This window comes from Adelges cooleyi, unplaced genomic scaffold, assembly GCF_023614345.1.
Source record: "Adelges cooleyi isolate 19-005CV unplaced genomic scaffold, UGA_ACOO_1.1 ACOO_flye_CR_arks_rails_tigmint_CR_PRNA_23, whole genome shotgun sequence".
NCBI classification, from domain to species: Eukaryota; Metazoa; Arthropoda; class Insecta; order Hemiptera; family Adelgidae; genus Adelges; species Adelges cooleyi.
In genome coordinates, this window is record NW_026095893.1 from 261723 (window position 1) to 279050 (window position 17328).

General features: G+C 31.5%; 3 protein-coding genes across 12 annotated transcripts in view; 2 read left to right on the top strand and 1 right to left on the bottom strand.

Annotated features, from left to right (window-relative positions):
• Positions 1 to 5398, top strand: part of LOC126835897 (uncharacterized) — a 12606-nt gene extending 7208 nt beyond the window's left edge. The window contains exons 1-9 of one of the 5 annotated variants that reach the window (XM_050568761.1): positions 1207 to 1491; positions 1598 to 1748; positions 1928 to 2004; positions 2089 to 2260; positions 2328 to 2386; positions 2572 to 2728; positions 2929 to 2999; positions 3496 to 3664; positions 4172 to 4408. In XM_050568761.1, the coding sequence (XP_050424718.1) occupies positions 1309 to 1491; positions 1598 to 1748; positions 1928 to 2004; positions 2089 to 2260; positions 2328 to 2386; positions 2572 to 2728; positions 2929 to 2999; positions 3496 to 3664; positions 4172 to 4233 (1101 nt within the window). In that variant the 5' untranslated portion in view covers positions 1207 to 1308 and the 3' untranslated portion in view covers positions 4234 to 4408. Of the gene's footprint in view, positions 1 to 1206; positions 1492 to 1597; positions 1749 to 1927; positions 2005 to 2088; positions 2261 to 2327; positions 2387 to 2571; positions 2729 to 2928; positions 3000 to 3495; positions 3665 to 4171; positions 4409 to 5323 lie in introns of those variants that run through there. The other 4 variants (XM_050568762.1, XM_050568767.1, XM_050568765.1 and 1 more) reach the window with 4 other exon arrangements.
• Positions 1 to 8226, bottom strand: part of LOC126835898 (uncharacterized) — a 9893-nt gene extending 1667 nt beyond the window's left edge. The window contains exons 1-3 of one of the 5 annotated variants that reach the window (XR_007685255.1): positions 8081 to 8219; positions 7287 to 7375; positions 6683 to 7213 (exon numbers count right to left, since the gene is read on the bottom strand). Coding sequence is in view for 2 of the 5 variants with exons in the window: in XM_050568768.1 (XP_050424725.1) it covers positions 6860 to 7213; positions 7287 to 7304 (372 nt within the window). In the remaining 3 variants the exon portion in view is untranslated. Of the gene's footprint in view, positions 1 to 6682; positions 7214 to 7286; positions 7478 to 8080 lie in introns of those variants that run through there. The other 4 variants (XR_007685256.1, XM_050568768.1, XR_007685257.1 and 1 more) reach the window with 4 other exon arrangements.
• A 3651-nt stretch (positions 8227 to 11877) lies between these two features.
• LOC126835230 (maltase A3-like) lies at positions 11878 to 15545 on the top strand. Of its 2 annotated transcripts, XM_050567670.1 has the most exons (10): positions 11879 to 12162; positions 12565 to 12744; positions 12997 to 13151; positions 13612 to 13740; positions 13860 to 14101; positions 14285 to 14483; positions 14549 to 14804; positions 14877 to 15069; positions 15167 to 15310; positions 15395 to 15545. In XM_050567670.1, exons 1-10 carry the CDS (start codon positions 11982 to 11984, stop codon positions 15486 to 15488), a joined length of 1773 nt encoding a protein of 590 aa, XP_050423627.1. In that variant the 5' UTR covers positions 11879 to 11981; the 3' UTR covers positions 15489 to 15545. The 2 variants fall into 2 exon arrangements, with proteins under 2 accessions (XP_050423628.1, XP_050423627.1); XM_050567671.1 differs by lacking the exon at positions 12565 to 12744 and having other exon boundaries at positions 11878 to 12162.
• The last annotated feature ends 1783 nt before the right edge of the window (positions 15546 to 17328 follow it).

The following is a 17328-nucleotide window of genomic DNA, read 5'->3' on the forward strand; positions in this document are numbered from 1 at the left end:
AACCTGTGCGCCATCACTAAATCGTGCGTGCTAAACCGCTCTATTGTAGCTGGTCGGATTAAAAATACATCTTTGACCTAGAAACCAGCAAATTCCACAGGCCGCGCAAAATAACCGAAAAACAACAAGCAAATAATGACGAAAATGTTTTACACGGATCGACCAAAATTGAATATTGGTTAAATTAATTTTAACAAAAAATAAGAAGAATCCGTTTTCCGCCGAATTAACCTGGCGTACCGAAAGTCCCAAACGACCCAAATCAGCGATCTACTGATATGTTCGGATGAAGAAGCACACTGGAACCGACAGTAATCCAATTTACCCACCGGTACAGGAAATGCCGAAAAGCCTAGCTCCTTCCAACCCCTTTCTACGAAATCCTGAACTGGCTGAAAGCGATCCTGTCCACTGTAACGACGAAGGGAAAAGAAAGGAAACGGTTAGGATGGGTGCCCAAAAATCAACACCATTTTAATAACTTAGAGCCAACGCCCAGGAGACATAATGTCGGATATTATAAGTGGAAGACCAGACAGTCAAACCGGCAAGTTTGCTCAGGGTAGTATACACACTGCTAGCAGCCCCTCCAGCCTCTTGCTCACGAACCAATTGTCTTTCCCTAGATTCAACCAAAATATGTCATACCATCAGACTGACCGAAATGGTCTGATTTGAAGCGGATTTAAGAAATTCTCTCAAGTTAAACGTAACAGCGGGCATTGCGTTATAATTTAGCACTCCAGCGACAGGAACCTCTCCATAACACCGTCAAAATGGCCGGAGTATACGCTACTGGGACAAGCAACCCCACAGTTTTTACCGCCAAGATAGTCGACTAGGAGACCAAATCTCATGTCACTATCTTAGATACACTATACGGCTCCGTAATACCTTATGGGAAACCCCGCAGGTACAACAAACCATTTGCTGGAGGACACCAGGTATAACCAAATACCCATCCTGGCTACTTAGGATAGGTTGGTTTCCCTATTTTATTAGATAGCTTGGGGGGGGGGAGTAGGACACCCTTCCGTTGACTATGTCAATTATGTGGATAAGTTTAATGACTATACACAATTTAGAAGGATTTTCGCGTCCTTTGAGCAAATTTAATCGCATAGTGCAGAGTATGGAAGCTTTTTTTTTATTTAAACGAATATTGTTATAATATTATGAATACTAAAAACATTCATTGTTTGCTGTACAATTGGGACAAAGAACAAGTTTTTAAGTATATAGTATGCAAAACAAATAAACCGCAAAACAAATAACTACCGAATACCAATATTTCCCATCTACATATCTATGTTAATTTTATTAATCACGCCATATAAAAAACACACCGAATCGAATCTGTTTCCACTGTTCAGCCAACTTTGGTATCAAAGACGTACTCCTGGTTCAACAAAGTGTTTGAAAAATAATACCATTATGCATTTCAAACGCGCTGTTATTCTTTGTGCATTATACTTTGTGACGATGACACAGGTAAATAAGAAACATATAATAAAAATATAATTGCAATAAACAAAATTTTAAAAAAGTTGGTAGTTTTTAGAATGTATTTTAATGATTTATTTATGTTACTTTATAGAGCATCGGACTCACTAGAAGTATAATCGAGAAGATTGTTGTTGAATTCGAAAGATTTGAAAACTCTGTAGACCAAATTTCCCCAAACGAAATCGAAAAAATTATAAATGATATGGGCGTGCAGGATTTGTCAGGTTTTACATACGAAGCAGGTAATAAAGTATATTTTATACAGGGTTTAAACTTTACGATTGTAATCAAATTTTACCCCATTCAGAAAAATTATATCCGACATACCAATATTTACCAATTTTTCAATTTAACGCACACGTCTTGGCTATCTCGACTGAAAATTGCTAAGAATTTTATTATATTTTAATGTTCAATGTAGATACGAAAGATGGTCGAAAAGTACAACAACTTTTGGTACTTCTGGCCAAAACCGATATGCCATCTGACCACTGGCTGGTAATAACAAAAAAAAAAAAAACATGAAACAATTTAAAAATTATCCGATTTTCTTATTTTTACGCACTATTTTTCTTTACATAGAAACGGAGATTTGCAACCCATGAAGTAACAATTTACTTGAACCTGTTCAGATACCACGACGAAAACGGGGGTGTTGAGGACGGTCTACTTGACTTTAAAGAATTAAAAAATGTCATTCAAGCTTTAAGTTTGAATGAAGACGAGAAAGAAAGTTTGGCAAAAACGTTTAAAGGTGTTATTGAGTAAACGAAGCAAATAATTGTATTCTTAAGGTTGATAATTTAAATTAATTTTTATAGGTGACCTAACAATTAATTTCGCAGAGTTCTTATTGGCCTTTGTGGATATAAAACCAGAGGTAAGAAATTATGGTTTCGTTAAATGCTTGATAAGTTATACATGTTATAATGCTTTTGCATTGGCGTGGCATTTAAAATGTCTTAGAGAAATATATTTTGTATAATTTATCGCATTAAAGCATTAAAAAAAGTCAAAATGTATTCGTACACTTTATAATTATATGGTTTTAAAACTTTTACTTAGGGCAACGGTCTAACAGAGAAACATATTAAGGAGCTGGTCCTAATTAAAGATACCAACGTAGTTGTCCCTTACATAAATAATACTTATGTAACAGAGTTTATCAAAAAGTTATCTATAGTTGATGTCCAGGATATGAATTGGACTTTTGAACGCTTTCGTAAGAATATACTTTTGATATATTCTCGTTTGTTCTAAATACCGTTTTATATAGAGTTGGCAAAATAACTTTTCATCTGTACGAAGCAATAAGTACACAGTAATCTTAATTGCAATGTAATATTTGTTATGTTTCTCAACTATGTTTTAATAAGTATAATTTAATAAAATAAAACAAATTATTTAATATTTTGACCATAGAAAATTATGCTTTGGAGTGTCAAGAGCTGGTGGTTTTTGCAGCAGAATACAACAAAACGGCCGAAGTAGAAGTAATATTAATTGTTTTATTACGATTGCCTTTCATATGCTTTTATCAGGACGCTCCTACCCATTTATTGAATGGAATAATGTATAGGAAATTTTCCGTAAAGGTTTAATCTAGAGCTTAATCTTGTGTGCATACTCATTAACACAGCAACGAAGATTGTTTATTGGTTATAGTTTTTTTGTTGCCAGTCTTTCTTTAGTAAAACATACAATTTATTTTTTACATAGTTTTGCGCGAATCATAAATTAAATACTAAAAAAATAAAAAATGTATAGAAAAAAAATTATTGGATCTTCAAAAAAATTGTACTAGGTAGTATGCTCTTCTACTTTCCTATGGAAATTTGGTCAACTCAATGCTATCGCAGCTCATAGAGTATATTTTATCAGGTCAATCCATGTTATCACACTACAAATGACGAGTGAATAGCGTTTGTGTGTGCACTATATAATCTAAAAACATAAATGTCTACGTGAATTACTTTGTTGATTTCTCAGCATGAACTTGTCATTCCTACCTCTGAAGTTAGAGTTAAGTTATCGGATTTCGCTTTTCACGACAAAAACTTTGACGGCTTACTCAACGGAATAGAACTTGACGAATTTGTGCGCAACCATTTTAAAGGAGATACTGTTGGAGCTCTCCTTAAATGCGGCGATATCAATGGTAATGTTGTAAATTAAAGCGTTAACGAATCGGCTTAATTATATTAAATAACTATCATAGTGAGGACGAGCATAGTGTACGATCTAGGGGGTTTTACGTGTGTAGACATTTTTCCGAGTGAACTTATTAAAATAAATCTCGAGAAACCACCGTGATAATATGTACATAAAACGGACGGTAGTAGAAGAAAAAATTGTATCCTATTATGAAAAATGTCCATTATTCAATTGGTATGCGATTTACGATGAAATAAATTATTTTGGTTTTTTGTATCATCGTTAGGGTTAATATTTAAGGATACGGTAAATACATTTTTTCTAACTATACTGTTTTGTGATATTAACGCGACGGGGAACGAGTGATTTTACAGTTCCCAAAAGTATTGTCAAAAAAATATTGCTAATGTTTCCAAAATAAATATGATAGTATAGTGGTCAAAGTGTTGAAGTAGAAGTGGACACAAAATAAAAATATAAACTACTTAACTAAAAATAGTTTTCTTTTCAGACGATAACAGTTTTGACATTGTGGAGTTATTTGTCGTCATATTTAAGAAGCGTGAGCGTTAAACTCATAATAAATAAACACAAAAGTTTTATGAGTTTTTTCTGAATTGAATATTATATAAAATGATTTACATACGAATATTATTTGGGAGTGCCTTAATTATGGGTAACAAGTATTAAATTTTATATTTTATTATTCTTTTCAAGGCTGTATAATTTCACACATATGTTTTAATTATTCAATGTTTTTAGTAAATATACAACGATTTTAAACCTTATTTTAAACAGTCTTGCAATATTTTAAAACTATCCACGCGATGAATCGCTGTTATAAGCTTTTAACATTATTACCGACACTGATCGAATAGCTCAATTAAAAAATCTACAATTTTGCTTTGCCCTCCCTTTCCACATCCCACCCACCTCATATAATTTTCCAAATATCATTTTAAGTGTATTTTACAATTTACTTTTCGTTAATTTTGAAGCAATAAAAAAGGTATGTTTATTTAAATTGTATTTTTTTAACAAAATTTTGTAGACATGCAAATGACAATTGGCGTATTATGACAATAGACAGGAAAAATGAATTTTTTTTTTTTTATTTCTATTTTATTGATGCTAGAATTCATGTTTTAGTTTTAAAACGCCACAAACGAGGCAGTCTTGATTTTTTGAGATACATCTAACTACGCAGTACCTAATGAATTTTGCATTACAATCAATTGGGCAAAAATGTAATACAAAACAAGTAGTTTCTAACGTATTTTGAATGTTTTGTTTGTGATTTTAAACGGCTTAAAACCAAATGGACCAATCACGTGGTTAGGTGACCAGACGAACAATCCTAGCATTTTCACTGTATGAGCGGTGGCTTAGTGATGATGATTAGGACACGGTACCGTTGACCATGTCAGTTACGTGGATAAGTTAAATGACTATACATATTTTTGAAGGATGTTCGCATCCCACGTAATCGCATAGTATTGTGTATGGAATTTATTTTTATTTATTTAAACGAATAATTTTATTATATAAAGATTTAATAGCATTTTATCGTTCGCTATAATGTTTTGGGTTTTTTGCGATGTACAGCAAATAAAACTATATTGTTATTTTATTTTACATAAGTAAATATGCAATATTTTTCTAGGTTACACTGTGCTTACAACTGTACAATCGGGTTAAAAACAACTCTTCAACTATAACATGTTATAATATATTGTATATTTTCATTGTGTTTATAAATTGTTTTGAATATTTTTTTTTTGTTTGGTAGGACCCTATTAATTATTACAAAAATTAAACCAAATACTTTTTTTAAACATTAATGGACACTTATAATTATTATTGCTCTAGATTGTAGATTAATTTTTCTTATGAACTCACCCGAAGTTTAGGAACCCGACTACCTAAAAAACAATTAAATTTAGATCTTCGTTTTACAGTGTCTATAGATTTTGATCTTTAATATAATATTTACAATGTATTTCTTACAACACATGTATCACTACACCACAATAGCTATATAGCAAAGACTGTGCTTCATTTTTAAAGATTTCATTTTACTTCATATTTTTAAAAATATTATTAAAAATAACGAACCCGACTAACACACATTCTTTGACATGAGTAGTTATAACTTATATGTATACAAAAAGTATTTCTAATTTTCATTAAAACGTCTGTATTGTACAACGATACGTTCATACTTTGTTTAACATTTAATATAAAGAAATGACAATAATACATATGTCTGTTGTTATCATGAAGTTTCAGGTTTAACATTATTAGAAGTGTAATATTCTACAAAAATAATTGTTAATGTGCACGCAACCTAACCTAACCCAGCCGGACAACTATAGAAGGCTAATCCATTTCTTAAAAAATAATGACGCCCAGTTCCACGCCTATCAGTTACAATCTGATCAATCTTTAAGAGTCGTTATCAGAAATTTACACCTATCCACCCCTGTGTTAGACATTACCTCAGCTTTAATAGGAAATAGGACACACTGTGAAAAATTTTATTAACGTTAATCACCAACAAACAAAAACACCTTTGCCCCTCTTCCTTGTTTTGAGTTTTGAGACTTTAAGTTGGGCAAAAATAAAAAAAATTATCGTGGTAATTATTGACCATAGTTATTATTCTTTGTTGCCACATACCTGACGATGATAAATATATCAATATATACATAATAATCATTAAGTACTCAGCAGATAAACATAGGTAAGGCTCATTCAGATCGTTGAATTTGTTCCAAGCACTTGCATTTGCACTTATGTTTTACATTTTAGTTATTTAGCTTTTTTAGTGAAAAAAACATTTTTTTCTAGCTAACGGATCAACATATAGCACTGAGTAAGCGTTTTAATATTGTGTATTAAAATATATAAATAGGCATATATTTCCTATATTATCTTGTAATTACAGAAATTCTATTTTATTTACACATCATTATTCGTTTTTTTTTTTTTTTTTTACATAATTAAGTGTAATAATAGTATATCAGAAAGTTGGTCAAATCTGCCCCTTTTTAATAACGATTTAGATTGTAGCCATTTTTAATTATTTTCTTATAAGCTTTTTTTATTAAATTTTTTTAAACATGATATTACTAGACTAAAAAAAAACTGACTTTTCTGGTTTTTTTCATGTACCCAATATTATTGAGCAACTAAACGTTTAATTGCTCCCACTGTGCGGTGGTTGTTTGGTTGTGGTTGTGTCGACCATAGAAACATTGAAAGTTTGTCCGGAAACGTCGTCAACGGGTCGACAAGAACATGTTTCAACGACGCTGTCCTTAATTTGTGTGACAGGGAATCCATCTGGGCCTTTGAACGTCGTCGTCACGGTAGGCACATCCGTACGTTCAAATCGTTGACAAGTACATATTTCAGCGACGTGTTTCTTTACTTGTGAGACGATCTGTCCATTTTCGTCTTTGAATGTCGAACTAGACAATACTGGCCTAGTCAGTGGACCAGCACTCGTGGACAGTGCAAAAAATACGACTAGTAAACACAATATGGAAATCTAAAAAAAAAAAACACCAATCGATAAGATAATATTATATTTTAAACGTGCAAAAACAAACAATTAAAGGTACCTTAGAGGTTACACGCATTTTCCAACAATTTACTGACGCGACACTTGCAATATTCACTCGATACGGACAATTGTTGTATAGTTGAACGGCTAATAATATAATAATAAAAAAATTAAAAAAATGATGTGAAACGTTATAAAAAATTTGTATATTATCGCTAAAATAGCCGAACACCCATTGCTCATATTACAGGTAACACCTTCAACTGGGAACTTGATCGTTAGATAACCTTACACTTAATTGCTAGTGAACATAACCTAACCTCGTGCACATTATACAATACTTCATTATATAAAAAAAAAAACAAAATTTACTTTTTGTATAATTGATTTTGTCTGTACAAAATATTAACACAGCATCTCGATAATATTATTCTTAAGGCTTAATCCTTATATCGCGCAAATTATTTTCTAAGTGTTCGTAAAAAAAAATTGTCTTCTACTCACTACTTTTAGACTTCTATTTATTTATAACAATATTGGTAATCGGGCTTTTTAAAAATGTTCAATAAGTGCAGTCTAAAAAGTGGAAAAAGTTATAATATTAGTCCTTATCAAATAATACTCAAACGGCAAAAAATACTGCAAACTCTTACTGACAACATTAACTCCCGTCAAAATGTTATACCAGATAACTAACACGAATTCATAATATATTTAAAAACATATATATATTATAGTTAGTTACATGATTAATAGATGGTCAATATCATGATATTGTGTTAAAAACTATAGTCTACTAATAGCTGTTATTTTATATAAAAGGAACTAGACTTAATATTATTTAATACATACCACCTGGCTTGCGCTTGCAATGATACTTGAAAATCAAAATAAAAGATTCTATCACTAAAATAGTTAATGTTGACAAAAAGTTTATTAAGATTTGGTAATTATGAACAACATTTACGTCGTTCTTTTACAAGCAAATTGTAGAAGCTATTCTTTTTTGCTATTACAACAATATTGTCATCGATCAAGATGGTTTTGATAATTTTTTTTTTTAATAAGTTTTTTATTTGTATAACTCATATATATTGTAAGTATGCCCAAGGTATGAAGACATTCAGGGGTTTGAAATTCATATTCATTCTCTGGTTTCACGCATTTCTTGTAGATATTTGGTAGCTGATATCAACGGATTAATAATAACCAGCAACACCAATGGCCAAGTAAGCGACATGACCTAGTTTTAACTTCAAAAATAAATAAATAAATAAACAGTAAGTCACACAGCAGTTGTGGTTTTTGCACTACTAAATTGTGAGTTTTAGGTTAAAGCTGTATTTTGTTTTTTTGGTTGTACGAAACAATGGACGCACAAAAACATATTTATTTCCATATTTGTTTGTTGTTATTGAGTTTTAGTACAGTATACTACTATTCAATGTTTTTTTTAGCACTAGTTTAAATAAACCATTTTACGGGTTATGGGAAGAAACAAATGTACAACAACATGTTTTTCGTCGCTCGTGTCGCTCTTTTATGGATACAGAGTGTCTCGTCAGGATTTAACAATATCTTCTTGAATTTAGATTTAGAACACTCTAGAATATGTGCACAAATTATATTTTATCGAAAAAATGTATGATGGCCATTGAAATAATAAGAACAATTAAACTTAGATTAGATTTTAATTATTTCTCACAACAAAATAAGTGTACTAGTTAATAATTGAATACTATGTACAACGCCAGTGTGAAATGTTCCCAAAAATAAAACGGATATTCAGTTTTTTTTTTGTGAGTCATAAATTGTTAGAAAAATGTGGTCATCGGCCATTCTTTTGCGAAAATGTTCTGTTTATTGAAATTTTACAATACAATGAATCAACTTCCTCGTTTTCCACAAAACAGTCATAATATCCTTGATTTTAATTTAGATATACGTCATATATCTACGAATTCAATATTTTTTAACGTGAATAAACGTTTAAGTACAATGCTATTCGGTATATTGTTAACCTTCATCATGTAAAAGTTCCATTCCCGTAAACGAGCCCAGAAGCGAAAAGATGTTTGCTCGTGTGTGCATGTATAGTTGTGAACAGTGTAGAGTTCAATAAGTTCAAAAGTAAAGCTTCCCAGAAACGGACAATGCCTTTTCAATAAGTGAAATATCCTTTTCAAATATCCGACGCACACAATGCCATCGCCGGGTTCTTCAAAACTATCCTAAGGCTATTACCAAAACGTTCGAGGGATCAATCATTGGGGCTTAAGAACTATTAATACTCCAGCTACGCATTGCTTTTGGACGTTTTAATCAAATGAGAAATACTCCGACTTGGAAATTATTAAAAATATTTCTCTGGTTCGGGTCAAGACACCGAGTTGTTTTTTTTTTCTGTACATCCCTTGCCAATAGCGTGTCCTCCCAAATTACAAAAAAATACTTGCACTTGTTGCACAGATGTATGGTTCAAACTTAAAACTTGAAACTATATAAAACATAAGACATGTTATGATAAAGCGTCAGCAATAGCTGAGGAAGCCAAAAAATATATAATACATAATATAATACGAGTATGTGCAAGGTTATAATAAGGTATAAGTTTCCCAATGATTGTTAGGGTTTTTATTTGTTTTGTTAACACACGTAATAAATGTGGGCATTATTTTATGTGCGTGTCGCGTGAGGAGCTGAAATCTGCAACCAAACAGGTCGACCCGGCGATGGACGGGGAAGCAGCAATAGAGTAGTAGAAGTAATAGTAGCCGGTTTTTTATTTTTGTGACACATTTTATTTCTATCGTTTTGGAGAAAAAAAAAATACCCCACGGAACGGATAATAATTACTACCCACGTGTGGACGGAGTTGAGGGAAAGGTTCGCCGCTGTAAGTATAATGTGTTCGTCGGCTAGGCGCGTTTAAAAAGATTCGTTTGTGCGTCCGCCAAAAGCGTATATATACTTACTTAATATATTTTACTCTATTATATTATATGTAATAATAATAATAACGCGATATATTATGCCCCGACATAATTCCGCAACGTGTAAGCGTTGTAGCCGACGTGCATAATATTGTACACACTGGCTAGTGCAACAGCGCACACATTATTGAGTGTGTCGAGACGATGCTATGATCGATAAATGTCTAAAAAAAAAAAAATAGATCGTTAAGCTACTACCTTATCGTAACCGTATCATTAATACCACTAACAAGTTGTTAAACAAAAACATGCTCTATACACAAGAACATTGCCCACGCGGAAATCGAATACAGAGTGATCATTATGAAAAGCTGAAGTCGACATTATTGATGTACACTTATTGTGTTTTAGTTCTAAGAACAAAGTTCGGGCACATTATTCATCCATGTTTGATATAACGTTTTTTTTTCGGTACGGCATATGTACACCAGAAATGGCCATAAAGTTTGTTTTTTTACATATATATAAAAATATGACTAGTGCTACATCGGCGATGACTGTTGTGCTGTGCAATATTATAATAAATTAAATAAAACAACAAAAGTTCCATTCGTCGCTATACAGACAACAATTAATACTTTTGATATTAATTTATAAATAATTGTTTTTTTTTTAAACCATTCAGCGATAATTATTTTATTCGACCTTATCGAGCGTTATTGGTTTTGATAACAACCGAAAAATAGTATTTTGAGTGTTACTATAAAAGTTAATTTACATTGAATAATATAATATAGTAATTTCGACGAATTCTCGAAATGAATTAATTTAACGACGACCGGACATGAAAATAAATGAAAAATATCAAGCGGGAGTTAGGAGATCTCCATATGTAAGTGTCATTATATAAAAAGGCAAAATTAAATGTTAAAACGCTTCTTAAAAAAAACGAAAAATAATAATAAGAGAATTTGAAGAAGTCGGAGAACGGTATTTTCACTCAAGTCGGTCTGTGAAAGAATGACGTTAACTAGTCACTTTCCTAGTCACTCATAAAGAACCATCTCGGTCAAATAACATATAATAATGTCAATCCGAATGCTTTTTTTTTTGTGCTGGTCTTTTAGATTAAGTATAGATTAAGGGCCCTATCACTGGATAGCTTCTCTACTCGTAGTCTACAAGTCATTTATTACATTGTTAGCATATTTTTTATGTACAGGTTGTAAATGTTATTTTTAAATTAAAATTAAAAGATAAAAAAAGTATAGATTATGCGAGATAATGGTGAGGTAGGGAAGTAGGGATTAACAGACAACTTGGAATTTAGATTGCAACTATTAACCTGTATAGTCTTTGATGGATATTATTGTCAGAATGTAGGGTAATCGTATAGCAGATCATAGTGCTGTCGATAGACATATCATAGATAGACAAATTAATAATTATTAAATCAGCCTGAAATACTTATGACAATATACATTAGTAAGTGTATCTAATTTAGTGGTTTAAACAATGTTATGTTGTTATCGTGAGTCAACTAAGCCAAATGACCGTGTTTACTTTTCAGTCATAATAACATACTATGTAATCTACCTAATCCTCAAATAATGGCAATACATAATTTTATTGTAGTAATAAATTATACTAAACAATGGGCTAGGTTGAAGATTTAAAAGTAGTACAATTTGGGATTAAAAAACGGAATATAAGAAGATATGTTATCATGCAACCATAACAGTTATCAATAAAAATCCAAACACTTATTATAGCTGCTATAGTATAAAATTATATTATATTGTATTATTTTGAAAACTAAAATGATTCGTATTTTTTTTTCCTTGGGGTTGGCAATCACACACAATGTTGTCTATTCCGAGAATATCTATAAGGCCTACAATAATACAAACGGATTAGATTGGTGGCAAACCGGTATCATCTATCAGGTTTATGTGAGATCATTTAAAGATACCAACAGTGATGGCATTGGTGATTTAAACGGTAAGTACATATCATAGTAAACAGTGTATTCTATTCATAAGCTATTTTTAAAATTCATGAAATAATTTAATTTAAAAAAAAGACAGGATGCCAGTTCAAATATTTGCTTTCTTGTTGAAAATAGTTTTAATTCCGATAGATTTTTGTTGAACTCCAACGCTTGTTCGCATCCCATAATTATGTATAACTTTAAAAAATATGAGATGGTTTCTACAAAAAGACAACGGTGTAATTGTTTGTTTTCATCTATTAATAGTTGGTCATAATATTTATTTATTTAATACAAAAATGTATTAAAAATGTACAGTTTGTAATATGATTAACGTTAGGCGATGTGGCGTTGGTGAACTATTAATTTAATTATGGTGAATTTTAGTGATATAATTAAATACATTTTTTTAGGAGTAACTCAAAAAGTAAACTACTTAAAAGATTTAGGCATTGGTGCAATTTGGCTTTCTCCGATATTCGAATCACCACAGTTTGACTTTGGTTATGACATATCAAATTTTAAGCAAATTGAAAAAGTCTTTGGAACTTTAGCAGATTTTGATCGCTTGCTTAATACATATCATAACGCCGGTAAGCATTATTTTTTTAGTTTGCTCAAAAATATTTATAAAAAAAAAAAATAGAAATAAATAAATTAGTAACCCAGTTTTATTATGTTGATTCCCCTAGTCAAGCTCAATTTGGACCTTTTCGAAGTGATAATTTTCCGCTATAATACCTCTTAACCCGTTGTTACACAACCAACGCTAACTTTTTTGTTTAATTGTAATACTGTCGGTACACATATGCATTAATATATTAATATGAGAAATGTAATCTTAGGAATAAAAGTTTTATTGGATTTTGTGCCAAATCACTCGAGTCATTTGCATGAATGGTTTTTGAAATCTGTGAAAAAAATTCCACCATTCACAGACTACTATGTTTGGGAAGATCCAGTTTACACAAAAGAAGGAAAACAACCTCCTAATAATTGGGTAAAAAACATTATGAACTTTCTTTGCTATCTACACATTAACAATGATTTTTATCAATACACTTAAGTGCGCTATGTCATAGTTTGATTATCTAGGTGTATATTTTCAAATTAATTAAAATGGTTACCCCCCTTTCAGATATTCAGTGCTTACATTCAGTTGTTTTGAATAAATTCTTTTAAGCCATTTGTCCTATATCATTTATGGGGTTTGGATACCGATTATTCCGGTCTTCGTCTATCCTACGCTAAATAAAGAAATGAATACGTATATTTTGTGAATCGATCAGTACGATCGTATAGCGTTGTATAATGAAATTTACTTCTACTTATTGATACATATTATAACAATTTCTGTAGACCTGCGACTCACCGGCTATGATCATTATCTGACCCCATTCTACTAGCTTTTTAAAATTATTTTCATGATGGATTAATAAACTAAATTATGATTGTTTTAGTTAGCAGTATTTAACAGCGGTTCGGCATGGGAGTGGAACGAGGAACGTCAACAATATTATCTTCATCAGTTCTTGGTTGAACAACCAGACTTTAATTATAGATCTCCAATGCTAGTAGAAGAAATGAAGGTACAACAATAATATTTTCCAATAATAATACATTCCAAGAAAATATTTTTATACGATATCTGAAAATGATATTTTATGATCTATAAATGTTGTATTATTTAAAAGAATCATTATTTTAGAACGTTTTGCGCTTTTGGCTGGACCGTGGCGTGGACGGTTTCCGATTTGACGCAGTTAACTTTATATTCGAAAGAGCTGATTTAGTCAACGAACCGGAGTCTGGCGATCCTGAAAGCGAACCTAATGACTATTATTCTTTAAATCATATATATACTTTAGATCAACCGGAAACGTATGAAATGGTTCACCAATGGAGAGAGGTGATAGACAGTTATAAGAAGAGCGAAAACGATACATCCAGGCAAGGACAATAATTTATATTAGCACATACATTAAATCTGCAAACGAACATCTTTGTTTAAAATCCAAAGGATTTTTTTTTTTTTAAAGAATTTTTGCTACCCTCACAAATAAGAATTATAATAAGGGAAACAATTAACCTCCGAATATATATATATAAAATGTTTTTCACACACGTTTTCAGAATGTTTATGGTAGAATGTTACTCGCCCGTGGATAAAATCATGCAATACTACGGTAATGATACAGCACTCGGAGCTCATTTTCCATTTAATTTTTTCTTCATTGAACATTTCAATCGTCAATCGGACGCTAAACAAATGAGAGACGTTATTGCCTCTTGGTTAGCCAATATACCAGAGGGAAGATGGCCAAACTGGGTAGTAAGTTATCACAATATTGGTTTATTAGTCAACCTATTTCTTCAGCCATTATCATTATCTTTTAGCTTGGAAACCACGATAAGAATAGAGTAGCATCGAGACTAGATTCAATGCTTATTGATGGAATCCAAATGGCACAAATGCTATTGCCGGGTACGACCGTCACCTATAATGGCGATGAACTCGGCATGGAAGACACGTACATTCGATGGGATGAAGCAGTTGACCCGTGGGGATTAAACGTGGGAATCAGGCGATATGAAAAGTTTACCAGAGATCCACAAAGGAGTCCATTCCTTTGGGATAATTCCCTAAATGCAGGTATCTATAACAGAAAACTATTATAATTTGATGTAAATGCCTAATGCCCATTGTGTAATATATTTTGAATAGGGTTTTCCGACGGTCCTAAACCTTGGCTTCCCGTCAATCCAAAGTTTTGGAGGGATAACATGCAACAACAAACAAAATATAAGAGCCACTTGAGAACTTACAAACAGTTGGTGAGTTTAACAAAAAGCCCAACAATATTGTACGGAGACTTAAATGTGTTCATTTTATCAAAATGGGTGCTTGGTTTTTCAAGGTAAGTTTAATGTTATACTTACCAGATGTTGTCGTCAGTAAAAAATTATTTTACGTCCGATCCAGGTTGTAGTTTAAATCGAATGTTACTTTTATAGGAGTTATTTAGACCATCCAACATACTTTGTTGTTATTAATTTGGGTAGTGAGACGGAAAGAGTTAATCTTTTAAATGCTAGATATACTTTACCACACATTTTAAAGGTCAAAGTTTCAAGTGTTAACTCAGGTCTTGTCACAGGGTAAGTTTATTAGTGAACTCATATTAGAAAACATTTATGTTGTTAATTCGATAACATTAATAGAATTTGTAAATACATTTTTAGGAATTTGGTGCGAACCGAAAACATTATTTTAAGACCAAAGGCTGCACTCGTCATGACAACGTCTAGAACTAATGAAGATGATGATAATTTTTAAATAATTATAGTTAATAAATTTGTATTATATTTAAAATATATTAAATTATATAATATATATGACATATCGTTTTTTTTTTTTTAATTTCTCGTTTACTTGTACATTTGTTTAAACTATTGAGGTACTTTTTAATGAAATGGTTGTTTTTCTCAAATCAGTAATAATAATGAACATTCAAAACATTTATGTATAGTATAAGTGAAAGATCGGCAGTACAACTTAATAAGGACGAGTGGCTTACAGGTTTGTTTTGGTCCAGTGGAATTGAGTGCATTTAATTCGCTTGTACATAATTCGTGTGCATTTGAGCACACGAACAAAGGTATAAAGCAAAAGGATCTCAACGGATCTTGTTTATTATAACTGAATTACAAGAGGAACCATATTAATCAGGTGACATTTACTGGTATACCCGTTATTGTATTGGTTAGATAACTGTACACTCATAATGATTGTTTTAACAATTATTTTTAATACATTACTGCACAAATAAATATTAACAATTTTATTCATAAAAAATTCAGCGTACCGCTTACTATCTAAATTGTCAAGATTACACAATTTACTTACTCGTTAGGCACTCAAATCCACAACTGTTCGGTTGTATGGAAATCGGTAAAATTAAATGAAAACAATGTACAAAATCAAATCAATAAGACATAATTATCATTTGACATTGATGATATTTACTAACACCAAGCTGTAGCTAACAATATATACTACTCCATTAAAGGAGCCAAGTATAGGCAACAATTGTTACACCGAGCAAACGACGGTCCGCCTGTGTATAAATCTGTATAAAAATCTAATGTACAAATAGGGGATTCCCCCGTCTGGTAAGTCTGACTTACTTACAGAGTGCTTGTATGATTGGTGTGTTTGTGTGCAATAATTATAATAGCAATATTATACTCTTTTCCAAACCACCCTTGAGGTAGAGTATCAGGCTCGTTTTTTTTTGCAATGGTTTATTAACTCCGGATATTGTCATGACATCACATTTTTTATTGTTTTCCAGCCTTGACCGTTTAGCTTAATTTTCTTTAACCGAGACACTTAGCTCGCCAAGCTAATTTAAATTTACTTATAAAATTATTATTAGGTAGTATTTTCTAAACTATTATATTATATTTTCTGAATTCCACACTGCCCTGCCCTTACACATTTCAATTTTTTAACATCACACACTTTAATAGTGTTCAGCATAGGTAAGTTGTCTGAACGTTTCGGAAAGTCATGGTTGTTCTTAAATATTTTTTATCAACTTAACAACACTAAATTGCCTTTCGTTAGACGCAGAAGAATCCTGAAGTCTGGGTTATCTGTTGCTGCTATTACATTTTCTTGATCAAGATCATAAACTTCATCAGTTGCTACCTCTGGAAACTAGTTGTTATATTAATAAAAATGCTTTTTGCTTAAACAACAACAACAAAAATTTACTTTTGTCAAGACTGGGTTATCTGTTGCTATAACTACTTCTTTTCTTTTTTCCCTAACACTGTTAAACTATTTTTAAGAGTTATATTTTGGTTAATACCATTTGACTTGGTAGTACACCTACACTATATCTACTTACGACTTAAACACTTTATACATTTGGCATAGGCAGCTGTTGTATACTTACATTATTAGACATTTTACTAATGATTCCATCAATGAGTTCCATCCGTTCTATTGAATTTTGACCTTTATTCCGTCATGCTTGTAACGTTCGTTTGTAAGTCTGTAGTCGTTATTGAAAATGTTGCCACATTAAACGGTTTTGGTTTGAGGAAACAAAAGTACAATCATTTTGACCAATTGTAATTACTATGTAATGATAATATTGATACTATAT

Coding starts and splice junctions, on each gene's coding strand:
- LOC126835230 (XM_050567670.1), top strand. CDS start 11,982: ATGATTCGTATTTTTTTTTCCTTGGGGTTGGCAATCACACACAATGTT. Junction 13,152..13,611: donor AACAACCTCCTAATAATTGG/GTAAAAAACATT, acceptor TGATTGTTTTAG/TTAGCAGTATTTAACAGCGG. Junction 14,102..14,284: donor AGCGAAAACGATACATCCAG/GCAAGGACAATA, acceptor ACACGTTTTCAG/AATGTTTATGGTAGAATGTT.